The 23,433-nt window shown below is 42.5% G+C and overlaps 1 protein-coding gene across 1 annotated transcript in view; it reads left to right on the forward strand.

Annotated features, from left to right (window-relative positions):
- The window catches only part of galt (galactose-1-phosphate uridylyltransferase), a 54,566-nt gene extending 38,383 nt beyond the window's left edge, over positions 1–16,183 (forward strand). Inside the window, exons 10-11 of the mRNA XM_035535919.1 lie at positions 13,383–13,537; positions 15,682–16,183. Of these exons, the coding sequence (XP_035391812.1) occupies positions 13,383–13,537; positions 15,682–15,771 (245 nt within the window). The 3' untranslated portion in view covers positions 15,772–16,183. The remainder of the gene's footprint in view (positions 1–13,382; positions 13,538–15,681) is intronic.
- The last annotated feature ends 7,250 nt before the right edge of the window (positions 16,184–23,433 follow it).

Consider the following 23,433-nt stretch of genomic DNA (forward strand, 5'->3'; position numbering starts at 1 on the left):
ATAGAGTTCATTAGCATGGTTGGAGAGCTGGCTCAGGAGAATATGGCCTGGCTCAGGAGGGAATGGGATGGCTCAGGAGAGGATAGGATGCCTCAGGAGGGAATGGGATGGCTCAGGAGAGGGTGGACTGGCTCAGTAGGGAATGGGATGGCTCCAGAGAGGATGGGAAGGCTCAGGAGAGGATGGGATGGCTCAGGAGAGATTGAAGGCAGATTAGCACTGATGTGAAAGTCCTTGGGAATGAGTGGTTTAACTAGCCAGAAAAGTGCTTCTGTGAAGGACTGCAGACCATATGCTTTTATGAGATGGCATAGATACTTTTAAAAGGCTTTTTAGATGTAATTAAATGAGCCTTACAAGGGCTTTAAAATCATTCCATACATAGTAAAATGGTCATCAAAATTTTTAATACCATGCTACCTCTTTGACATTGCCTAAATGATCACCTTGTGAATTGCTGTTGGGCAGTACAAAACACTTTGAGCCCTTGAAAAGTATTTACAAAATCCTTTTAGGCCTGCTCAGGGTCGCAGAGGTGCACCCCACAACAACATTTTGTACTAAATTCCCAGCTGAGTCTGCTGTCGTGTGCAGGGAGCAGAGAGAGTCCACAGGATACCCCTCACTGTATGTGTGCTACTTGCCGATTGAACCTCTGTATAGGTGACTGCTTAGTGTACTCCAGTGAGCATGTCAGGAAGCTCCAAACAGTAATCAAACAAACATCCTAAATCTTACAAGCCTAAAAAATAGCTAGAGAAAGTGCCTGTGTGTGTGTTTTTTTCTGCTTCTCTTTTCCTTAAATATGAGACTAGCTTGATGATGCTTGGAAATTCGTTAAGATGCTGAGGACTGAGAATCCTTTCTTGGAGGTGTGGTCATATAGCACTCAGAGAGACCTAGAACATGATAAATATGCTGTGAGGAATCGGGAATAGAACTAGCTGAACGGGGGAATAAATCAGGATTGTATTAATATTATGCTGCTGTCAGTGGAGAAATGCTTGTATGATTAAACACGGAATATTAGGTGATTAATCAAAATATTATTTCTCCTATTAGAAATTACTTAAAATTATTGGACTAGAGGTTACATGGAAATTTTATTATACCCACCCCATCACAATCATTGTATTGTACATAATAAACAGCCTAATTTGAATGGGATTCCAGAGAGCAGAGTTTTAGAGAGCTGCTTTGGTTATCTGTAGGGGGGAGTGACTTGTAGAGCTCTATAATAGGGCATTAATTTATATACACATCAACCCTAAACACTGCAGATAGTCAACACAGCGAGAGCTGCTCGGTTTCCAGGAGAAAAATCTAGCTCAACCATTATTTCTTACTTATGATGTGAAGACAATGAAAGCAATCTACTTAGAAGCTATGGCAGGATACTTGAACTGAAGTCAATTCGCAGTCATGCTTTGCACATGTGGGTTTATATTAAGTGCCAAAAGAAGCCAAGATGCGAATGACAGGGACAGATCGTATTTTCTGCGGTTTGACTGTTGTTGCTGCACATGAGCCAGCCCTCTATGGAACATAGAGCTTGGATGGGGAGAAATTGAAGCCATTTATTTGGGCGAAGAGAAAACGGCTGTGTGGCTTGACCCAGGCATGGCAGCAGAGAAAGTGTTTTCACCTTTTAAATTCCCATAATTTGCCCCGCAGTTAGATTTTTCCAGCCTGTCTCGTTTTGTGCTAGTCCCATGCTTTATTCATCAAACATTCAAAAAAAGGAGAAAGAAGAGGGAATTGCACAGAAAGCCCATTTCAGCCTCTACTTTTTAGCCTGCCTATACAGCCTGAAAGGCCATCAAGCCTGATTTTTTTTTTTTTTATCCTGATACCAGTGTGTGTTCTAGGTGGGAAGTGATTTATCAAAAGGACACTTCTTGTTCGCAGGTGGTAGTCTTATGTCCGTTCGTGGCTATCTCGTTTAAAAGCAGGAGGTATGTGACAAAGCGGGTCTGCATTTGTCTGGCCTCTTGGAAAGGTAGGACCTTGCTCAAAGACTTGGCCACATTCATCATTTACGGCTAATGGGTCTATAATACGTCGTCCACCGAGCAGGCCTTTAGTGTGCACTAGCGGCTAACAGAATATTAAGATCCCCTGGATGTGTGCTCGCTCTTGTGGCGGCTGTTAGAGCTTTGGCTGGGAGCGTGGTCCATGCTTCCTTTCATGCTGCTTTCTTATAGTCAGACTTGCCGTTTCCTTTTTCCTTCACCTTTTTAATTCTTTTCATCTTTTCTAAGAGAGCTGCTGACAAGTGTATGCTTGATGTGGTGCGACTGAAGGAACTGGGACTCCGTTTCCTGCGCATCTCTGATTCTACCGCTCCGTTAAGATATGACCCTGTTTTTTGTTTGTTTTGTTTGTTTGTTTGCATTTCTGTTTGTGTTTGCTGTAAAGCCAGGAAGCAACAGTTTACCCCCAAGTTACTTTTTTTTTTTTTTTGCATTGTGACAGAAAGGGCACTTCCGATAGCTCTTGTTTTACATTTTAATTCTTCCACCCTCTGGCCTTCATGCGTTTGTAAAAGGATACTGCAAGGCTTGACGGGAGCAGGAGTTAATGTATTAGGGGTGAAACAGGAGAGCGACCGTGGCAGCACAGAGCCCAGTCTGCCCTACTGTTGCCAGCCTTTCCTCCCCCTGCTGGGGAGTGCCATCACGTCTAGTATAAGCACAGATAAGTGACCCCTTCCCAGACTGCATTTAAGAAAACATGCGGTGGTCGCGCTGTTATCACCTCTCAGAGCTTTTTCCAAACCCAATTTAACATCTACAACAACAGATCCCCTGGGCTGTTAATTATTTAGCTGCTTGTAATGCCATGGTCGTCATAGGGTTTTTAAAAATCTTGGTGCTTATGAATGTGCAGAAAGAATGATTAATATCTTAGGCTTGTGCGCTCCCATTTCTCTTTCACTGTTGTTTTGTTTTGGTATGCCCTGATGTGTTTAATCTCTGTAGGTGCAGGTGTGCCCGCTGGCCTGTGCTTTGAAAGCGTCTCAGAACCCATTTTGTTCCTGTGATGCCTGTGAAGCTTTGTAATCACAGATGCTGAAATGAAAAATTATATGTCATTATTTAGTAATTAGTTACAATCATGCCGTCTTTGTTCATCAGTTCATGAATACTAATAAATGCGGGGGAATTAGTCATTAATCGGATAACTAGTTTCACATCAAACATAGAAACGCTAAATTAATTTGTTCTTCAATATATTCTTAAATCAGTAATGTAGCTTCATCTCTCGATATTTTGCCAGTTAAACACAATAAAGTACCCTTTATTCTGCTCATCCAGAGTTCATCTGGAATACATACCCAAGTGTCATTTAGTCTCAAGGTGCAGTTTGTTAGCAGAAATAATTAAATATTCATTCAGAAATGATGGAGGGGTGGTCATTTTATAGCCCTATAAATCATTGCAATGCATTCATTATATGAATGTTTGTTTAATTTGATTTGTATTTTATTCCACAGCTCTGTTCATTCATGCCATTCTAGTGTTGACTTCCAGCTCCTTTTTGACACTTCACCTCAGAATGTCAGATATTCTTTTGTCTTTTTTTATGACCACCATGATTATTAAAGATAATTTTTGGCGATTAGGCCTGTGAGACTGGTCATCAGTCTCCTTGGCCTTATTCGACAGCCAGATAATTGTTGGGTGCAGTCATCTGTCAGATATTTCTCATGGCCTTTAAAAAAAGGAGTGTAGGTTTTCAATTACTTTAATTGCTATAATCAAGTCTGTGAAATGAGCAAGAATCAATCCATTAAATGTTTGGAAAGCAACCCACTGAAAAGTTTTGGGGAAGATTTTTTGGCAGTGTGTTTAATGTTGGAAGCTTCATAAGGACAGAGAGGCACAGGCAGCTGGATGCCAGTGCTGAGTGCATTTACAGTGGCTAATCCACAAGGTGTTGGCCAGAACAGGCAGCAGGGTCCACAACGTAGGTAGGCCGACAGCATGCAGCTTCATAATCATGTACACCAAGGTAAGCAAAGGGTTAGTACTAGAGATGGGCAAAGGGTCAGTACTGGAGATGTGCTGGTGATGAGCAAAGGGTCAGTAATAGGGATATACTGGCAGTATACTGGAAATGAGCAATGGGTCAGTACTGAAGATGAAAAAAGAGTCTGTGCTGGTGGAACAAAGCAGGTGAACCTGGAGGGCCAGGGCCTGGAGTGCAGTCTCCTATACTGAAGTCTCCATGATAGAAGCAAATCTTAGTGTTTTGTTTGCAAGCATCTTAACTGGTCAAGACCAGGATCTTAACTATCCAAGACCAAGACTAAATCGATGAGTCTGAGTTAAGACCGACCCCAGGAAATTTCAATATCAAGTGTTCAATTCAAGACCATTAGTCTGAATTCAAATTACAATTATAACTTGAATGGCTTACAACACAAAACCTTTACATCAGAATTTTCAGTTTTTTATCCTTTACCACTAATGAATAATTAATTAAACAAAACCAAAGAAACACTAAAAGCATAATTTCATTTTGGCAATATTTCATTACCAGATACAAATGCCAGCCATACATTTTATTTTTACTTTAGTGCTCATTCATATAGTCTGTGTTCTGAACTGGTCTCACGAAATACATTTCGCCTAGTGCTTAAGACTAACCCAAATGTGTGACTAGACAGACCAGGCTCAAGCGCAACACCACCAGCAAAACCAATCGGCATGTCACATTCTTATCAGGGAGTTCTGCACTGTGCTACTGCCATACTATGATAACCTCATGTTGTCAATAAGTTTTCCATCATCAGGAGAAGGTTTGCACAGGATTTAGACATCCTCCTTAGCGTCCTCCATGGCTCTCCTGGCAGTCCATAATTTATGTGACAGTCTTCAATGTCTTGGTCCTTAGCCTGCACACAGAGCTGCCAATCACAAGAATTTCTGTCTGCAGAATTACAGTAATTCTACCCTGTGTATTGGATTTCTACTTTACCTCATTAATCACTGTTTCACATGCTACTAGCACTTTAAATGGCACTACCTAACTTAAACTACTTCTTCCCTGTAATCTCATTAACAACTGACAGACAATTATTATGACTGGACACTGCTCTGCTGGCTTTGCCTTCAGTGATATAAAATCATACAAACCCAAAAGTCAAGAGTAGTTTTAGTATAATTTATGTATGTTGTAATAATTAATGCATACATAAATTATGTAAGGGTAGCTCAAATTAGTCATGGCATTCTAATTCCATAACCTGTTTTCCGTGGGTGTAAACATACCATTTATTGGGCTTTACTGTGGAGATGCATGACCTTCTTCATGCAGTCTTGCCTACCTAACTTGCTGAACAGACTGTTGGGCTGTTTGCAGAGCAGCAGCGAGAAGATGGAGGCGTTCTGCACCTCCATGGGCCACTGCTGGCCAAGTCTCTCACCCTGCCACACACCCTGCCTTAGGCGAGTTGGAGCGTCTTCAAACCAAAGCCCATGCTGCAATTAATAACTCCTCGCAAAGCCCTGCTCCGACCTGCTTCGTCCCCGCCTGCTCAGACCATTATCTCCGCTTCCACACGCCCACGCAGTGGAAGATTTCCATCTGGCCCTCGGTCCCGAGCTGAGCGGCACTGATTTGTGCCGTCAGCGATGCCACTGGCAGGTTTGCGGACTCCTTTTGTCCTGATGTGCTCCTCGGTACATCACTAGCCTAACTGCAGGCTTAGTAGCTGCATTGCTATTAGACTTCATTAGAGGTGATTTAGAAATAGCCAAATGATGATAATGGGTCAGTGATGTGGTTAAAGGTAATACTTTGTTAGCTATATGTGATGTTGTGATGATTAATAATTAAGGCAAGAATAATTATTGAAGTGTACTTAATGGGTTCTCTGCATATGTGGTTCTAGACATACATAGGCAGAAATTGCTTTTGACTTCTAGTTTTAATGTGTTTATGCTTAAGCAAATATGCTGCACATGTGCAGGACACGAGGTCACGTGGTGTGGCATGGCACGGCGGCCGTTGTCATGGACGCCACATGCGATCGTCTCGTTGGAGGCCATAGCCCAGATGTCGTTTTGGACGTTATTATTCACTGTTCAATTTCTTTAGTGAGTTCCGGGGTGGGGGGGTGGGGCATGGGAAGTGCGCCAAATCGGTTTGACATGCTCCTTGTTTATTGACTTCAAAGACCACAGACCATTATTGAAGGTAGATAGTCAGGCTGTTCACTGAACCTGCAAATCCTGCAGATACTGATCAAAATAGCATAAACTGTAGTTCAGGGTAAACGGTACATCTTTATTTAGAGTCAGCGAAAGAGCAGTTATACAAAAAGATGTGTGAAGATCAAAGGGATTAGAGATGGTTGGTAAAACTGATACTAAGCTGTGTTGAGCTTTTTCACTAGGTTGTCATTACATTCAGCTAAGGTACCTCTGTTAAAGTGCATTACTCGAAACATCTCCTTTTGCACATCTTTTTTGAACAGCCACTGTAAGGTAACCTCTATCCATTATCTTCAGTTTAGTAGGCTTGAACACCCCAATCATGTGAAGCGATTTTCTCATACCAGGGTCTGTCGATACGAATCTCCTTTCCCAATGGAGGGTCACATCTCTTGCCCACCATAACCCTCAGTCATTTAGATCCACAGGCCATTTCATCCCTGGCAGATGAATTATCCCCATAAAAGTGATGGTGACATCCATAATAGGCCTTGGTCAGGCTTATTTAAATAGGCGGCCAGGCATACAAAATTAGTCTTACACAGCTATTAAGGAGAATCTCGCTCACCAGCATTTAAAGCAACACTGCAGCCTGGTTTCCTCCACGCACTGTCCGATGTCTAAGAATGAATGCTTACGTTTTAAAACATTCTGCCATGATTGAGCTTACAGCAGCAAACTTAGACACCGAACGGTCCCAGCTGAACACTCCCTGGCGCCTCACGTGCTGCTTTGCGCTTCGCTACGCTCTGAGAGTGTGGAAACAGGTGTGGCAGCAGTGGGGAGTTGGGGCAGTGTGGGGGTGGTGGAGGGTAGGGAGTGAGGGATTGGGATGGAGGGGGGGCAGAGTTCATTCAGTTCCTGCTACGCTCAGCCGTGCACGACATCATGTTTATGGGCCTGAAGGTTTTGAAGTGACTTCCAGTGTGTTTTACCCAGTGTGAACCTGTCAAAATGAACGGATTAAAAGACTCTAGTTTCCATGTAAAATGAAATGTATTCAGCTGAGCATCCAAGAGCCCATCTTGACATATGTCTTGTATATGTACACAAGCCAGCTGTGTGGCCAGATGATGGCACAACATAATGCCTCACAGGTCATTCTGCATGTTCTGTGTACCTAACAAAAAATACTACAAGGTGCCCTTGACGGTAGGGTGTTCACTGTGAAGAGTACTCAGGCTGTTTAACATGGAAGCAGTAGCCAAGGATGAATAAAGATTTGGCTGGGTGTTAAAGGGAGCTCAGAAGAGCAGATAGAAACCAATGCATTATAGGCATTTTAGATAGTATACTTGCCCCATTGGACATGTGTTTGAAAGTACAGACAGTGAGTGAGTGTGTGTGTGTGTGCACATGTGTATGCCTGATTATTGCAGAGCCATTAATTTGACTAGTGCAAGATTCTAAACAACAAAGCCTCAGTGTTGTCAAATTCAGTGTTGGTTATCTTATAAATTAGAGCAACTGGTAAAAAAACAGCAAATAGCTGAAATGTGTACTAACCCCCCATAAGGAAGCAGTGATAGAAAAGCATGATGTGCATATCGTTGAAATGATGAAAGTCAGGGATGTGTGGACTGCTCCGTCCCCTAAGCTCTGAGTCCCAGCTACCCTGCGCTCTGTGGGTTCCTGACCGGCCTTGAGACTGACGCAGGGGGGCTCAGAGCTGGCTGCTGCACATCTCTCAGCCCAAGATATGAATTATTTTCATTATGCCTCTGTTTACACTGCCGGGCCACAATCGGGAAAGTTAAAACAGAAGTTATTTTCCCAATATGTCTGGGTAATTGACCTCCAGTGCAAGGCTAATAAAGAGAAGAAGTTTGGATCACCATGTGCCTCAAAGGCATGCTGAGAAACAGTCCATTTGTTTATCTTATTTGTTTTCACTTATGCATCTGCAGGCAGGAAAAGGGAGAGAGGAGGAGTGGGTTTTCTACAGCGGCTCCCGCTATCTCTCCCTGGGCACCAATTTCTGGAGACGTTAACTGTATATCAGTCAGTCCAGTTATGTGGTAGGGCTCATTTAGATGTCCTGCTAGGTTTACATGATATAAAGGAAGAGTGTGAGGATTGGACAACATAAAAGCTGGCCTTTATTTTGTTCCCATTTTTTTGGACCAAAATTGTTTACATTTGTAGGATCACGAGAATGGTCTTGATTTGGAGGCTAGTCAGGATGCTCAGCACATACAGAAAATGTAGTGATATGTTAAAGGGCTCATTAACATAGGTTAAACTGGGACATGTGAGCATGCCTAAGCCCAATATTACACTGACAATTAACCAAGATATATTGTGAAGCCTTATTCACAATGTAGTAAATTTTAATACTTTTAATGAATTGTCAGTTACAGTTGGTAAATTTAATTTGGGCACCACTCTGATTAACGGGGAAAATGTATTAATATTAATACATGTTTTAATGAATAATAATTCAGTCTTAACTCATAAAAGTCGCCAATTCGATATGTGATTATTTCTTGTCTACCAAACATGATAATATCACTCAGGACTCACAGGCGTAATAACCAAGGTATGTTTATTGAATAAGCAGAGATAAGAAAAACATGCAAAACAATCATTGACTAAGATTCCATTAATGACCAGGAGTAGCTTGTTCACTAGAATCATTATAATCACAAGTCTAACAATATAAACACATTAAAGTTAACACAAAAACTCATGGTTACAGGTACCCAGATAAGCTATTTAAAAAATAGAAAAACAAAGTAAATAGATTGGTTTACATAATCTATGGGAGTAATCAAATGAGTAATCTACTTATCGATCAAGACCAACAGGAAACTTATTAATCAACAAATCTGTAATAAGTGTGCCTATAGTCTAATAGGAGGATCAGGAGAGAAAGCCATTGTGAAGAGTTAAGTGGGGAACTAGTTAAGAGTTATGAGGCTGTCACAAGTGAGGGAAAAGAGTTAACTCATCTAATTTTATTAATAAATACTAAAGCTAGTAATGATACCAACTGGTAACATATGAGGGAAATGTCGGCTCTTACGACTTGCTGGCGAACAGTCTGGAGATGCACGAGTGTGTTCCATTGGATCATCCGTGTGGAGAGTGCAAGGGAGCGTCCATTTGACTTTGGGTATCAGGTCAGCGTGCCAGATATTAAGATCAGTCTTTCATCCAACAGCCTGAATGGCAATGATTGTAGCATCCTTGATGTGAGATTGTCTGATGATTCTGAAGCAGTCCGCTGTTCCTTGACGTTCTTGGCATACAGTGATGGGGTGGAGACCAGGGTTCTTAGACCAAGGAATTATACCTTTGGATCTTGCTCGAGTCAGAGTCACATAGACCTTTGTGGGCAGACCTCTCTGAAATTTCTGAAATTAGAGTGGGTTCTTTACTGGCAGTGTATTGGAATTCTGTATTCCAATGAATACACACTAAGGAAAATAAATTACATCCAATTAAAAATGGTAAACTAAGACAACCCAGTATTTCTAGTTGCTTATTGAGAGGTTACTGACTTGTTTAAGAAAGGACAAAAAAAATACCCCCCCCCCCCCCCCCAACAGACTCCACTCCTCACCTCTCAACTTCTCAACTCAACTGCTCAACCCAACCTCCAACAACTCAACAGAGTAAACAATAAAGAAATTTAAGAAATAAAGAAAATCACATATCCCTATCCATTTCTATCTCCTTGTCTTAGACTGAGGGTAGAGCATTTATATAATCAGTTTAATTACTTTCCTGGTTTCTAGATGTTACAAACTACTAACTTTAATATTATGTAATTGGTTAATATAGGATTTCTGGTAAGCACAACTAGGAATGAGTAACAATTTATTTACAATATGCATGAGGTAAGCAACTTACAGATGAGGTAAAATGAGTGGAAAATACAAATTAATCAAGGACAAGTAAGGAACAGAATAATGTGACAACAGCTATTTATAAAATAACAAGAGCATATATAACAATTATGTGTGCTCCTATTATTTTAAAATTATATTAAAATCACGATACAATATTGGTTGATTATTTGACAGTGGTAAGTTATTACTTTGTGAATATGTGGGATGAACAAAGTTACTTGCCCTGGTAGGAATTTGAGTCTAATGGAATGTATGGTCTTCCTTTTCACCTTGCCATCAATCAGTTTATGACCCTTAGAGAGAAGGGGGTTGACGGATAGGAGCCAGGCCATCTTGATAGCGGTGCCATTTATGGCTTTGTTGCTAATCCTCAAGGCACCAGTGTGTCCCAGGTCTGGTCTGTGGCCCAGGGATGGAAAAGGTTAGAACTTCATGAGGGGAATAATTTTTAATCTATCCTCTCTACAACAATTATACCTGTCTTTCAGTGGCTAGTTATGGCCTATCCTCCAGCTTTCTGGCTAAGGGCAAATTGTGTATGTGGTCAGTATAAATCTTGTATGAAGATTCAGCCTGTTAGGTTTGGAGTGAGGCCATCACCTTTTTCATTGTGTGAACTCTTCTTTACATGGAAAGTCGGATATAGATGAAATGGGCATACCAAAGAATGGACATGTTTGCTGCATATATGTTGCCCTGTGGGCAGTAAGAACAGAGAGCAAGGGGCTTCTATCGCAAAAGAAGATGGGAAGGGTTCACAGTGCTGGGTTTCCCTTTTGCTTTCTGACACCGTTGTCCTCATCAGATTTCTCTGTGTCAATTCCCCTCTTCTGTCTGACCTTTCACTTTACACTTTGCCCTTTATTATTATTAAGTCATATATCTTTCTCTGTATGAACGTCCCACAATCACCTTTCAGTTCTTACTCTTTTAATTGGTCTGGGTGAAAGTTTTCACTACACACTGGGATCCATGAAAGTCTCAATTACAAGGATGTCATTACATGTTGCTTCTTCTGAAAACATCATTGTTTTTCTGTTTTATTCGAGCTCATTAATTTGTCCAAAAGAAAAAAAGGAAAAAAAAAATTGTTACCCCAAAGGCTTCCCGATGAGCCAGGGATGCAGTGAGCTAATTAGCTCCAAGCTTTGTTGAGCGTTAACAAAGTCTTGACTAACGAGCAAATTCAGCCAATGGCACCTTCCGCTGGGCCGCACATTTGACCTCCCAGAACAGCCTGCCAGACCTGGGCATGTAGAGGTGTGCTTTATCTCCTATGCTTTCACAAGCGCATTAACCTCCTGCAGATCTGGCAACATTTGCTTACCCATTCAACTTTGCACAGCTTGTTCTGGTAACGTTGCAGAGGTTGTAAAATTAAGGTAATGTAGGAGGAGAAAGGTCCAAAGAAGTTAGTGCATAAGCAGACTACATTGGGTCAAGGTGGACTGATATAGCATCTTGACCAGGTTTTATGGGTGGTAAACACTCAGGGGTCCTAACATGAACCATGCAGTCTATAGTTCAGCCCTTGTTTCCGGGCTGATACAACAAACCCCAGATCTGCTCTTTTGCCAAAGTAATGAAATGCATTTCACATTCAGTAATGTAATCAGGATGTTGAAATGTGGAAATATAAATTCATTTGTTTAGTTGGAAACAGAATGAACAGTGCTACAGGAATGTGGAGTTATGAGACATGAATCGAAGTACACCCAGCAAAGTAGGGATGGTAACAAATAAAACTGTGTTAAAAGAATCCTGTCTCCATTCATCAGCACTGGTCTGCTCCAGCTATCTGTGTCTACTAAAGCGTCCAGGCAATTCTAGCTTCCGTTGTTTACAAACATATGTACATAGTGTACTCCTGCATTTGGGAAGGATGAACTATTTGAATATATTATTACTTGCCCATCATGTCTATTCTGTTTATTTATTATTTTTATTTTTATCAGTCATGACAGGACAAAATATTCAAGCATATAATGTTATACTGTACATTATGCCATGCAGAAGATGTGTGCATTCATAGATAATATTTAGAATTATTTAGAATTTCTAGAATTTCCTTTAGCCAGGGTGTAGAGCTACTATATCCAGTTGGCCCTTGAGAGTTTCTAGTAATGTTACAAGCACAGTTGATTAACCTGCCATGTTAATTACAGCAGTCTCTAGTGCATGGCTCACAAGGCTTTGGGCCATGGCTCTTTGTTGGATTACTTGACCTCCCAGTGTGATAAAATTAATACATTGTTCATAATTGTATTAGGGATGATGTCATTGCTGCCGTGTTTAAGCAGCAGTGAGCAGAGCCTTCTGAAGGCTAGATCGTCCATTTGCTATGCTTGGCCCTTGTGAGAATTATTACAGTTTCAGAAATTATTTACTATAGGCACTGTTTTTGTGGAGCTAAACCCTAAATTATTTTCTTTGGCCTGAATTAAAATGACTGACATCCAGTGGGGTCTCCTTATGATTTTGCACAATGGAGAAATTTCAAAAACAAAAGCCAAATGTAATCCAGGAAAAATCAACACAGGAGATGGCGAAACTTGAGACGTCCCGAAAAGATTGAAAATGTCAGCAGAGGAAATTAACAGCCATTTCAATGCAGCAGACAGGATGAATCAGATTTAACTTGCATGATATGCTTTTCGTTCATTATTATGTGTATAAGTGAACTGGGACCAGGGCCAAACCACTGGTTCTCACAGCCATTTTATAACTTAATATGCAGCATGAAAACCTACAAGAGATTTCTTGCATGCCACTGACATCCAGACGTTTGCAGACACTGCCATGGACACTGTGGTAATTAGAGCTCTAGCTGAGCTCTGGTGAAATAAGTTGTTCTGCAAAGCCCTCAGTGTGTCAGCTTTGGCCAATCTACTATCGCTTGGCTGTTTGCATTTGATAGGCAGCACAGATGCATGACAAATAAATTTCATCTTGTTTTAATAATTTCATTTTTATGCTATGATCATTGATAATGACTTAATGTCTTCTTGCCTAACCAGATTATAAAGTTTTTACCCATTCTCTATACATTGATAAATTTTGTGAATGTTACCCATCAGACTGCACTGATAAATTCAGTATGTTCGCTGTCAGTAGGTTGTCAGTAGGTTGTCAATAGGTTTTCTGCGCCCTCAACAGATAAGCTACCAGCCTTATTCACCATGTCCAACTGCTGTCAGATTTCATCCATTATAACTGACTATCTCAAGGAGCTTTGTTTAGTTTCTAGCCACCAGTGTGCTTTGCTTAGCATTAAAACTAGTCACGCGTCTTCTGCCATTTGCCTCAGGGGCCCCGACAGGAACTCACCTGGAGGAAGACATGAACCACTGGCAGCTGCACGCGCACTATTACCCACCCCTCCTCCGGTCAGCCACTGTCCGCAAGTTCATGGTGGGCTACGAGATGCTGGCGCAGGAGCAGCGCGATCTCACTCCTGAACAGGTCAGTCCTGCTGCTGCGGAACCCCTTAAGCCATGGCCCTCCTTGACCGGGCCTTAGACAGGCTAGATTTAGCATTCTGCTGCAAGGTTTTCAGGTAAAGTAATATTTTGGACGATTCTGTGAATCGGTGATAGCAAATTTGTTTTTGTTATTGCATCATGTTCAACTACTACAGCATTCATATTTTGCATTGCTAACTGTGTTTTGCTAACTTAAACTGTCATTGTCACTGTCATCATCCACCTGTTGTTGGAGAATAATGGACCATTATGATTATCATTTTGAGCAGTATGGACCAAACCATCATTAACACCAATTTCTCCAACACTGGAATACTTTTAGAATAGAAATTACATACAATTCTTTGTCAAATACAAGATTTTGAAAAGCACAAGACAAATTAAGAACTTTAATTGTTAGTAATTTTTTTGCTTAACAGTTTTTCTTAAGTACCCCAATTTTAAAAGAAAACAACCACAACACAAAAAGATACCATGGCAATAACCCATAAAGTCTTACTGTTTTCGCACCTTGTGCTTTCAGCTTTCATCTTTCTGATGGCCAGACATGTGGCACTGCAGCTGTCAGACACACCATGCTGGCTGACACTGTCTCATCCAGACAGAGAGCTGCAGTTTGATTCCTTCATCTTGCCATCTCCTTCTCTCTATCCACAGGCAGCAGGGCTAGGGGGCGCTGTTTAAAGTCCATCTGCACGTGTTGATTGATAGATTCATCAAATTAGTTGGTGCCATCCAGCTGCGGTCAGTCTGCCAGCTGTCAGTCCCTGTCTGTTATTCCAGCACTCTGATCGACTCACTGAGCTCTGAGCAGTGGCCCGACACCTTTGCACTAATTACCTGGCTGACCCCAGCAGCACTGCCACTGATCAGGCCCACCACATTCATGCTAGTTAATGAACTCAACCCTAGACTTCCACAGTAATTACCTCACCCACCTGACACCTCCACTCCAGTAACCTGAATTACCTGACCGATGTCACATGAATTACTCAACTCTACCCAGCACCTTCACTGTTATCACCTAAGCCACTATAACATCTCTACTCCAGTAACCTGAACCAGCCTGAAACCTCCACACTAACTACTTCACCCACCACTCCTTTAAGTATGCTAAAGAAGACCCAAAAACGCCATAGCAGTAACCTAACCTGATCAAACACATAACTCCACCCCACACTACTAAACCACTCACTGTGCAGCAATCAGCAATTGCAGTTTTTTAAAGTTTTTCACTTCTGTAATACCCTGCAATGTCTCTACCTTGTCTTGGAGTTTGCCACATTGTCACACCAAGACCAGTTCGTGTCAGAGAACATTTTGTGCAGCAATAAAATGAACTCTTATCTGTCGACCCCCATGTCTTCACCTGAGTTTGGCACTGGACTGAAAGATTATTTGGACTGCAAAGAGTTTTTTTTGTGTGTGTGTGTGTGAAAGTAAGTAAGTAAGTAAGTAAGTAAGTAAGTAAGTACATATCAATGGGTGTCATACTTGGCCATTATGGGAGACTCAGGACAGGAGCCAAATGTAATGGACTGGGTGCTTTTATATCTTTTGAGTGCAGAGATTTTCTAATTGAATGGTTTGGGTTTTGAAAGTGGAGGCCCACCTCTGGGGTTGTTTAATGTGCTGTAAAGTTGATTATGGCCTGAGGAATGCAGCAATACAGAGCGCTGCTATGGCTATGCCCCTGATCTCCGCTGGCCGCTTACAAATTTTGCCAGAGCCACTGTGGCACGGAAACGTTGTGATGCACCCAAGAAAGTGGATCAGGAAATGCCCTAGAATGAGTCAGGGGGTGATGAAAGACCATACTCACTTTACTCCACATTGAAACCCATTGCAGCTTGATTCCTTGTGGTGAGATAAATATGAATACAGTGAGTCAGTGAGAGCGTTGGGTCCTGGGCCATGCATTTGTGCATGTGGTGACATTGCCGTGTCAGCTACTTTGAGAGAGATTTGTGTCCAATATAGGCCCCAGGCTCGAACGGTGAAGCTTTAGAGAGTGGAATCGTTTTCCACATTCCGACAGAGATGTGGTTAGCCCTCGGTTCCTTTCAAGCGGCGTAGAGTTTAGACCCATCCAGCACGATTGATTTGCTGACTGTGTGTCCGCAGGCTGCCGAGCGATTACGGGAGCTCTCTGAGGAGCACTACAGGAGCAGAGGAGCGGAGAGAGGAGCAGGTCCGCTGACGGAAGGAAAGTGATCACAGAATAAGGAACAAGGAGGATGCATTCATGAAGACCCACGGATGGGACATCACAAAAAAATGATAACAGCAGGGTTAAAAATGTGAGATAATCCAAACTAATAAAGATAGTGCTGGCTACTTCGAAAGCTTTTGTATTTCCAGACACCGCAGGGGCCTATTTGATCTTAGGGAGAAATGTGAAACCAGATAACTGCTTAAGTCAGAAATGCTGATAGGGAACTTGAATCTCAATTATAAAGCCATTTATATGGCTCCTTTATATGACTCCTGTTCTTGAGAGTGTGGGAGTAATATTAAAAACTTACAATGACTCATGAGTCAAGAGTTTTTGGGAAAACAACTAGTCTGTAATGTTTTATAGTAAGACTTATGATACAAATCTGAATTAAAGGATGCAATTGATAAACTGGAATTTATGTTTTATATATGCACACAATGATCTCCTCATTTCTGCAGGAAAAGCATTTTACCATAAAACCTTCAACTGGTATTGTTAACTGATGCTTATCTTGCATTATAATATTTTCATAAATTGCTATTCCTTGTGTGCCACCCCTAAAATGATAAGTTATCTTCTCAAATATTTATTAATTGCTAATCTGCTTTAGAAATTGCTCATCAATAAGTAATTACCAAGAAAATAGGATTTACAACCTGATGACAAGCTTACAGAAGAAAAGGTGTTTGAAAGTGTAATTTATGGAAAGCTCTGGCAGTTTGAGAGGGGACGTGTCGAGAGGGTTGTCCCTTCGGTTTGAATCACACCTGCCTCTCTGCAGCCACACTTAAACTAACGTCCCTGGATGGTTGACATTCAGAAGCGAGACATTTTCCCAGACAAGCCAATTAGCAGCGGCCCAGCAGAAGGCCTTCTGCATTCGCCAGGTGCTCTATGGCTCCAGGGGGCGCTGGCGAGCGGCTTGGGTCAGCTTGGCCCCTGCCCATCTGCTCCAGCGTCTCGTGCCATTTCAGATGGTGGGCGGCGGGGTGGATGAGTGGGGGCTCTTGGCAGCATGTTGCAGACGAAGGGAGTTATAGCTCACAAAAACCCCCGCAATTCAGCTCTGGTTTTGAAACAGACTGCTGTGTGGTGCTCATTGTGTCACAGTGGGTTTATCAATAAACAAAACCTGCTGAAATATGTGGTGTGGGGGGAAACAGAGTCTTTCAGAGTAGGAGTGGGTATGAGCAGTGAAATAAAGTCTAACTTAGTCTAACTAAATAAGTCAATTTTGTCATAATTTCACAAGTGTTTTATGCTATTTTCCAGCAATGAAATTATAGTTTCTGTGATTTCAGGCTGTGTATTAGACATTTTTAGCATGTTACTGGATGGTATAATCCCTACTTTATCAGTAAAGGGGGGGGAAAAAAACACTATGGAACTCTCAAACTGTAGTGGCCATACAGTGCACAGTTCTGCAGTTTTCCATAAGAATATTGTCTCAGGCACACCCACATGACCCCGCTGAAGAATGGCGGATATGCAGAGAACAAAGGACATGCAGTAAAGTTCTCTTTCACCCCGGATAGTCGTTTGTCTTTGCCTGCAGATCAGATCACCTGCTTCTGGAACCCTGAACCCAACTTCTCCACACCTCGTGCTTTTCTCATTAAAAGCAGCACATTATGGATGGTTGCATGCTCCGAGGTGTGGTATTGATACTGATCGATCGTTCTGATTTCCATAAGAGGCTTGCTGCACTCCCCCATCCCCATTCCCACCCCCCATCCACCCGGAACCCACTCCTCCAGGCAGCCCATCCATCTCCAGCACAATTTATAGGTCATGAATGCCATTAGCATCCAGGGCCCTCTGTAATCCATAAAGAGATATGTGTTTATTAAAAAGTTTGTCTCTCGATCGATAGATTTAAAAAAAATCTTCCTGTGCAGTGGTGTGGTGTGTGTGTTCTCTTGGCAGTGAGGGACGCTGATAATGGCAGATCAATTTTGTTTTTAGGAGACTTACTTAAACAATCCATATCTGCAAGGCGGTCCCAAGCATTATGGCTATGCCGCCCGTGTTTGAAAGCCAGTGAATTACTTCTGCTATTGAGTTTGAATTAGTGCACTGACAAATGGCTGTCCGGCACTGCTTTGTCATAGATTCACGATGGCTAAAATGCTGATGTCTGAAGTCACTATGCTGGGGAATGTGTATGCAAGGATTCTTTCCTTTTTCTACATCCCATGATCCTCCTGATCCTATTTATTCAAAACACTGAGCCACTGAATTACATGTTAATGCACTTTAAGCACTTCAGTGTAGCTGTTATAGGCCATCGCCACGTTCAAAATATTGTGTCAATATTTTAAATCAAAAATCATCAACCAAATCACATTTGCATGTAGGTACCCCTCAGATCTTTTTATTTGGCTTTGTGGTTAATGGAATTTGAATCATAGTTGATTCATTACACCCCACTGGACTTGACACTGTCTGAAGGTTTGGGATTTTGCCTTCCACTCTCAGGTGATTAGTGGTGAACTTCTAGTGGCCTTACAGGCCTACATAGCCCCCCAGGCATGTCTAGTGGTAGGATAAGTCTGTCTGACCACAGTCGCCTGTTCTGAGCACATCTGTCCAAAGGCTAAGGGAATTCTGGCAAGCAATAGCAGTAGTCATTCCAGAAGATTCCAGAACAGGGAGAGCTTATATGTGCATCTGTGTATGTCTGTGTGCACGTGTGCGTGTGTGTCTCTATATGTGAGACCTTTTTGGACACGTTGCAATAGAAATATTTTCCAGTGAAAGCACAATGATCCGGAAGGCAGGGTCCAGTTGGCTGTGGGCTCCTGCATGCTTCTCATGGCTGATTGGACTTGAAACAGTGAGCAGACATGGACTGCTGCTCTCACATGATGAAGGGGGGGGGGGCAATTTTGGGCTCAAGACCAATCTTATTCCTCACATGAAAAATCCAAACCCTGAAATAACACTAACAGCAGTAAATAAATGTTTACAGCATTTCTTGTGTCCAGCTGTACTGACATAAATGCTATAGATGTTAACAAAGGCCTGGGCAACAATTGACACTGTTGGTTTGTATGAGGACACCAAAGAGGGAAAATCTGGTCAGGACTTAGAAGCCGCTGAAAGTGTTTCCTTATTTGCTGTGCCCTATCGTCCTTGAAAATGCACACTGCTAACTGTACCTTGGCAAGCAGATGCTTTCACCCCTACCACCCTAACAGTGTGTGTGTGTGTGTGTGTGTGTGTGTGTGTGTGTGTGTGTGTGTGGGCGAGCAGCCTCCACCTGCACGCACTGGCCGCAAATGAGCCGAGAAATTGAATGCTCCCCCACAGAACAGAGCCCCCTCCCCCTCAATCCCTGCACCTCTTCCTCTTCTCTTTCAGCCTCCTCTCCTTGTCCTCCGGCTCTCTTTCTCCTGTTTGGAGTGTTGCACTGGAGTGCGTTTGTTCCTACATCAACTGAAAAAAAAAAACGAGCGATTGAGAGCCATGGTGGAGCATGATCATGGCAAAAAAAAAATCTCTTTTATGCTCCTCACTTTGAAATGTAACCCTGGGGGGAGTAATAGAATTCAGGATTCACCTGCCTCTGTATTTCTGTCTATAATCAGCACAGTGTCAGTGTGTTGATTTTATAGACATGTGTCAAGGTCTAGTATGTCTGCCAGTAAGGCTTAATCAACATGGAAGGACAGGATTGTTTGATCAGCACTGGGGCATACACTCAACATGACCCATGTCTAACTTCACAGCAGACTAAGTCCCTCACCTTTTTTATGGTTCATCCCATGCCAGTTTCTCAATCTCTCCCTGGTTCTTTGCCTCATTCTTGCCTTAAATGCTTAAAAGTTGACATTATCCATTTAACCAGTCTTCTCCATAAAACTCCTCACACAGGTCTGGCTGTCGCTTTACTGGCCTTAGGTTTCACAAGCTAAGAGGCTTCATGATGTATTCAGCCATTGATAATTTCAGCGCTCTGAAGGCAAGCCCAGCCAGGGGCTGTGTGTCGGCTCTCACCCACCTCGGCCCACCTTGACTTTCTGTGAGCTGCTTGTTTCATCTGTCATTACAAGCAATATTTATTTTCCACTGACACAATAAGTAGAAGAACAAGATCGCTTACCTGTGAAAGGAATGACTTTTCTCTCAGTAATCAGCAGCATTTACCTGTGAGCAAGCCATCTCTCTTTTTTGCATGTTTAGTAGCCGCAGTTAAGTATCTGACTAAACTGGCTGCATTGGCCTAACTGGCTCATCATGGATTTGATTGGATGAAGCATCTACTGGCCCCTGCATCAATTTGATATGGATGAAGCGTCTGTCTATTGTAAATACACTGACTAAGCAGCAGAGCTTAGTGTCTTCCATATAGCGACTTCTTAACATAACTGAAGGGATTATTGCAGATGGCTGCACTTTTCCTCTGATCGTTAGCTTAACTGCCTCCTGACAACAAGTCCTCTGCCCCCCGTTAATTAAATGCTGCTTTTTCTTCAGCCTGAGCTGGCAGTGGTAAAAGGATGCGCCACGTCTGTTTGGTGTGCACAGAACCTGGGGGCGCATTAGAGGTGGAGGTGAAGCATAGTGATGAGGGTGGCCCTTGACCTCATCATTCCACTTTGTCATTAGCAGGTTGCTGGCACACCCATCGATCAGATCCACCTAGAACTCTTTTGCATAGTGATAAGCAGGCACTGTTTTATACCTAAATAAGCTGCCACATGGGGCATCATGGTGGCAAGTGAAGAAGGGTGCAGGTTTTTTAATGATCCACTTTGTGTCTAAAGGAAGAATGTGTGTGTGTGTCTGTGTGTGTGTTTGCCCGTGTGTGTGCATGTGTGTGTTTTGTTGTGTGCGTGCATGTATACACATGTATACACGTGCATGCAATGGAATTATAAAGAGATTTGTCAATGAAACCATAATTCATGCAGGAAACTAAGCAAAATCCAGAATGTTATAGCCTTGAACTTCACATTTTACACTTGAAAATATGTCATGAATCTATATAATATCCCAATGGACAAGTGTGTACAGGAGTTGCAATAGAGTCAAAAAGCTACACAAAGTTTAGAAATAGATTTACTCATGTAAGTCAGATATGAATGACAGTTTTCTCAGAAGCATTGGAACAGCATGTGTGTTGCAGAGGAATATTGATTTTGAGAATTGGATTTTGGAGTCTGTGTGTGGGCTGACTAAAATGGGAGTTTGCTGGGACTTCTTTTGATACAAGTATCTAGATGCATCTGGAAATGTGATCAGTGATGTTCTTGAGATCACTGGGTATTTCAGGCCTTTCAATGTTGTACACCCTCCACTGGCCATCCTCCAGCAGGGCATCATAAAGCCTTTGCCTGAGGTGCATAGATCAAACAGCACAAAGCCTCATGGCTCCCTCCCCTTCGACCACAGTCATGCAGAAGATCTAACCGTAGCTTCCATGTTGTGTCCTCTCTTCTCCCCTATGACTCTCAGTGTGCTGTAGTCTCTGTAAAGACAAGCAAACCCCTTGCAGCCTGCTTCCTCAGACACACATGGCACCTAGCCCTGCTTCAGACAGTTACTAACCAGCTCCCTGAACCTTGGTGCATTTCCTTTTTCAAGTGATCCTATCAATGAACTGTCTGCTCCAGTTGGACTGACTAGTTGGTGTTCTCTGAAACAAGGAGGATGTCTGGTTGCAGGATGGCCCCCATGATGTGCTAGGGGAATTTCAGCTGCTCTCCAGAATCCACTGAGACTTACCAATCCTTAGCTGATGCAAGTATTGCCATGTCAATGCTTGGTACCTGGGCTGTTTACCTACTTCACTGAATTCAAATGGACTGGAGTGATCTCTTTACACTTTCTTACTCCTTCACTGATTGCTTCTGCAGTGGATTTTCAGCACTTGATCAAGCTGCTAGCATGAATGCCCCTCACCAAGTGCTCCTTCGACAGCAGCTAAAGATTCGCCACAAGATACCTTCCCAAGCACTGTGCATGTGCAAGGGTATATTCCATTACCCACATTGATTGTTTGATTAGCTGGGGAATGTCTCATAAACTTTAAAGAATCTAATGCGGTATGGTTCAGCCCTGTCCTTTCCATGACTTCCTTACACTTAACCAAGGGTTTTTACTGCTTGCGTGTAGGCGGGTTGATTAAAATGTGAGCTATTGAAGTGTGCTATAAATGTGCAACAGGAAATGAAGCTATTACTTTTGGAGGCTTGTATGCTTGTGTGTGAAAAACTGTTGGTAACCCCTGCAAAACATGCGACCACGGACGAAGGTTTTCCCAGGGTTAAAGGGATTTAACTCACTCATAAATGACACATATGCATGTCCATCTGCTATGTCCGTCATGTACAGGGTGCAAGGGTGAAATCATGAGGCAAAGCTTATGAATTAAAGGAGGGGGATGGGGGGGTACTGGAATGAATTTTGGTTAACTAAAGCCATATGTAAATAAATGTTTTTCAAAATGGGTATCTCACAAGCAGCCTGGTGGAAGGGTCTGTGAGTGTGTGTGTGTGTCTGTGCACCGTGTGTCCTGGTGTGGTTCATCTATGTGGGAGGCCGTGGTGAGCACTCCCTTTGGTGAGATCTGCGTGGACCAGCAGCACCGATTGCAGCCTTCAAGAGATTGAGGGAAGACCCGGAGGTCCGGGCTAAATCTGGGAGTGTTAATGTCGTCGGGTTTTGATCCCTCTCCAACACTGCTGGCCCCATGGACCACAGGGGCTGATGAAGCAGACCAGAGAGGCTGTGCCCGCATAATGCTGCCATATGTTAATGGAAGCTGAATGCATATGCACATACCTATGTACCTCATGTACAGTGGTTTGGAGCAAAAATGGTAAGAGGCTGGCATTTTGCAGCAGAGTAAATATAAAATGCAATATCAGTCGGGCATTCAATTCATCTTAATTCTCTGGGCCAATATTGTTTCAGGCCATAGATGGAGTTTACAATGAACACTTTGACGATGACGTTTTCTAAGGCAACATGAGTTACATTAACTAATGGGTTCTGAATGAGGTCAAGTAGCTGATGCAGTTAAAAGAGCAGTCATAGAAACAGCAGAGTAGTATTGTTATAAATCAGCATGACATATTGATGTTGTCACGAAAGAAAATCTAGGAATGTGTAAAAAAACAACAAGCATAATCCCTTCAATTTGGACCTGAGGATTGAGAGACACCCAGGCCCTGTGCAGGCCCTGTGCAGTACTGAGGTGTGTGGGGAAGAAAAGTGACATTAATTTGTGGCAGAATTAAATCAAAACATGAAACTTGGAACTACTTGGAAGTAAGTAGTTCCCCTTGTGACTCCAGTGATATATCAACCTGGTGAAAAACTGCAGAAGAGAAAATGGTCACAACGTAAAGCTCCCGATGGGGAGAGTCATACGCAAACGAAGTTGTTTATTAGACATCGCATGTGTCTGCTCACTGTTGTCAGTGAAGCCTTTTCCTGACTGACTGCTTCGACCGAAGGTGCCCCGTTCATTTCCAGAATAAAAAAAAACACCAGAAACTCGAGTAGAGGCTAAAACATCCTCAGAATTTAAGAGTAGTACAGCACAACCATGCCTCATCTCTCTCCCTTTCCCTCTCTCCCTCCCTCGCTCCTTCTCTCTCTCTCTCTCTCTCTCTCTCTCTCTCTCTCTCTCTCTCTCTCTCTCTCTC

This window comes from Electrophorus electricus, chromosome 17, assembly GCF_013358815.1.
Source record: "Electrophorus electricus isolate fEleEle1 chromosome 17, fEleEle1.pri, whole genome shotgun sequence".
Taxonomy (NCBI): Eukaryota; Metazoa; Chordata; class Actinopteri; order Gymnotiformes; family Gymnotidae; genus Electrophorus; species Electrophorus electricus.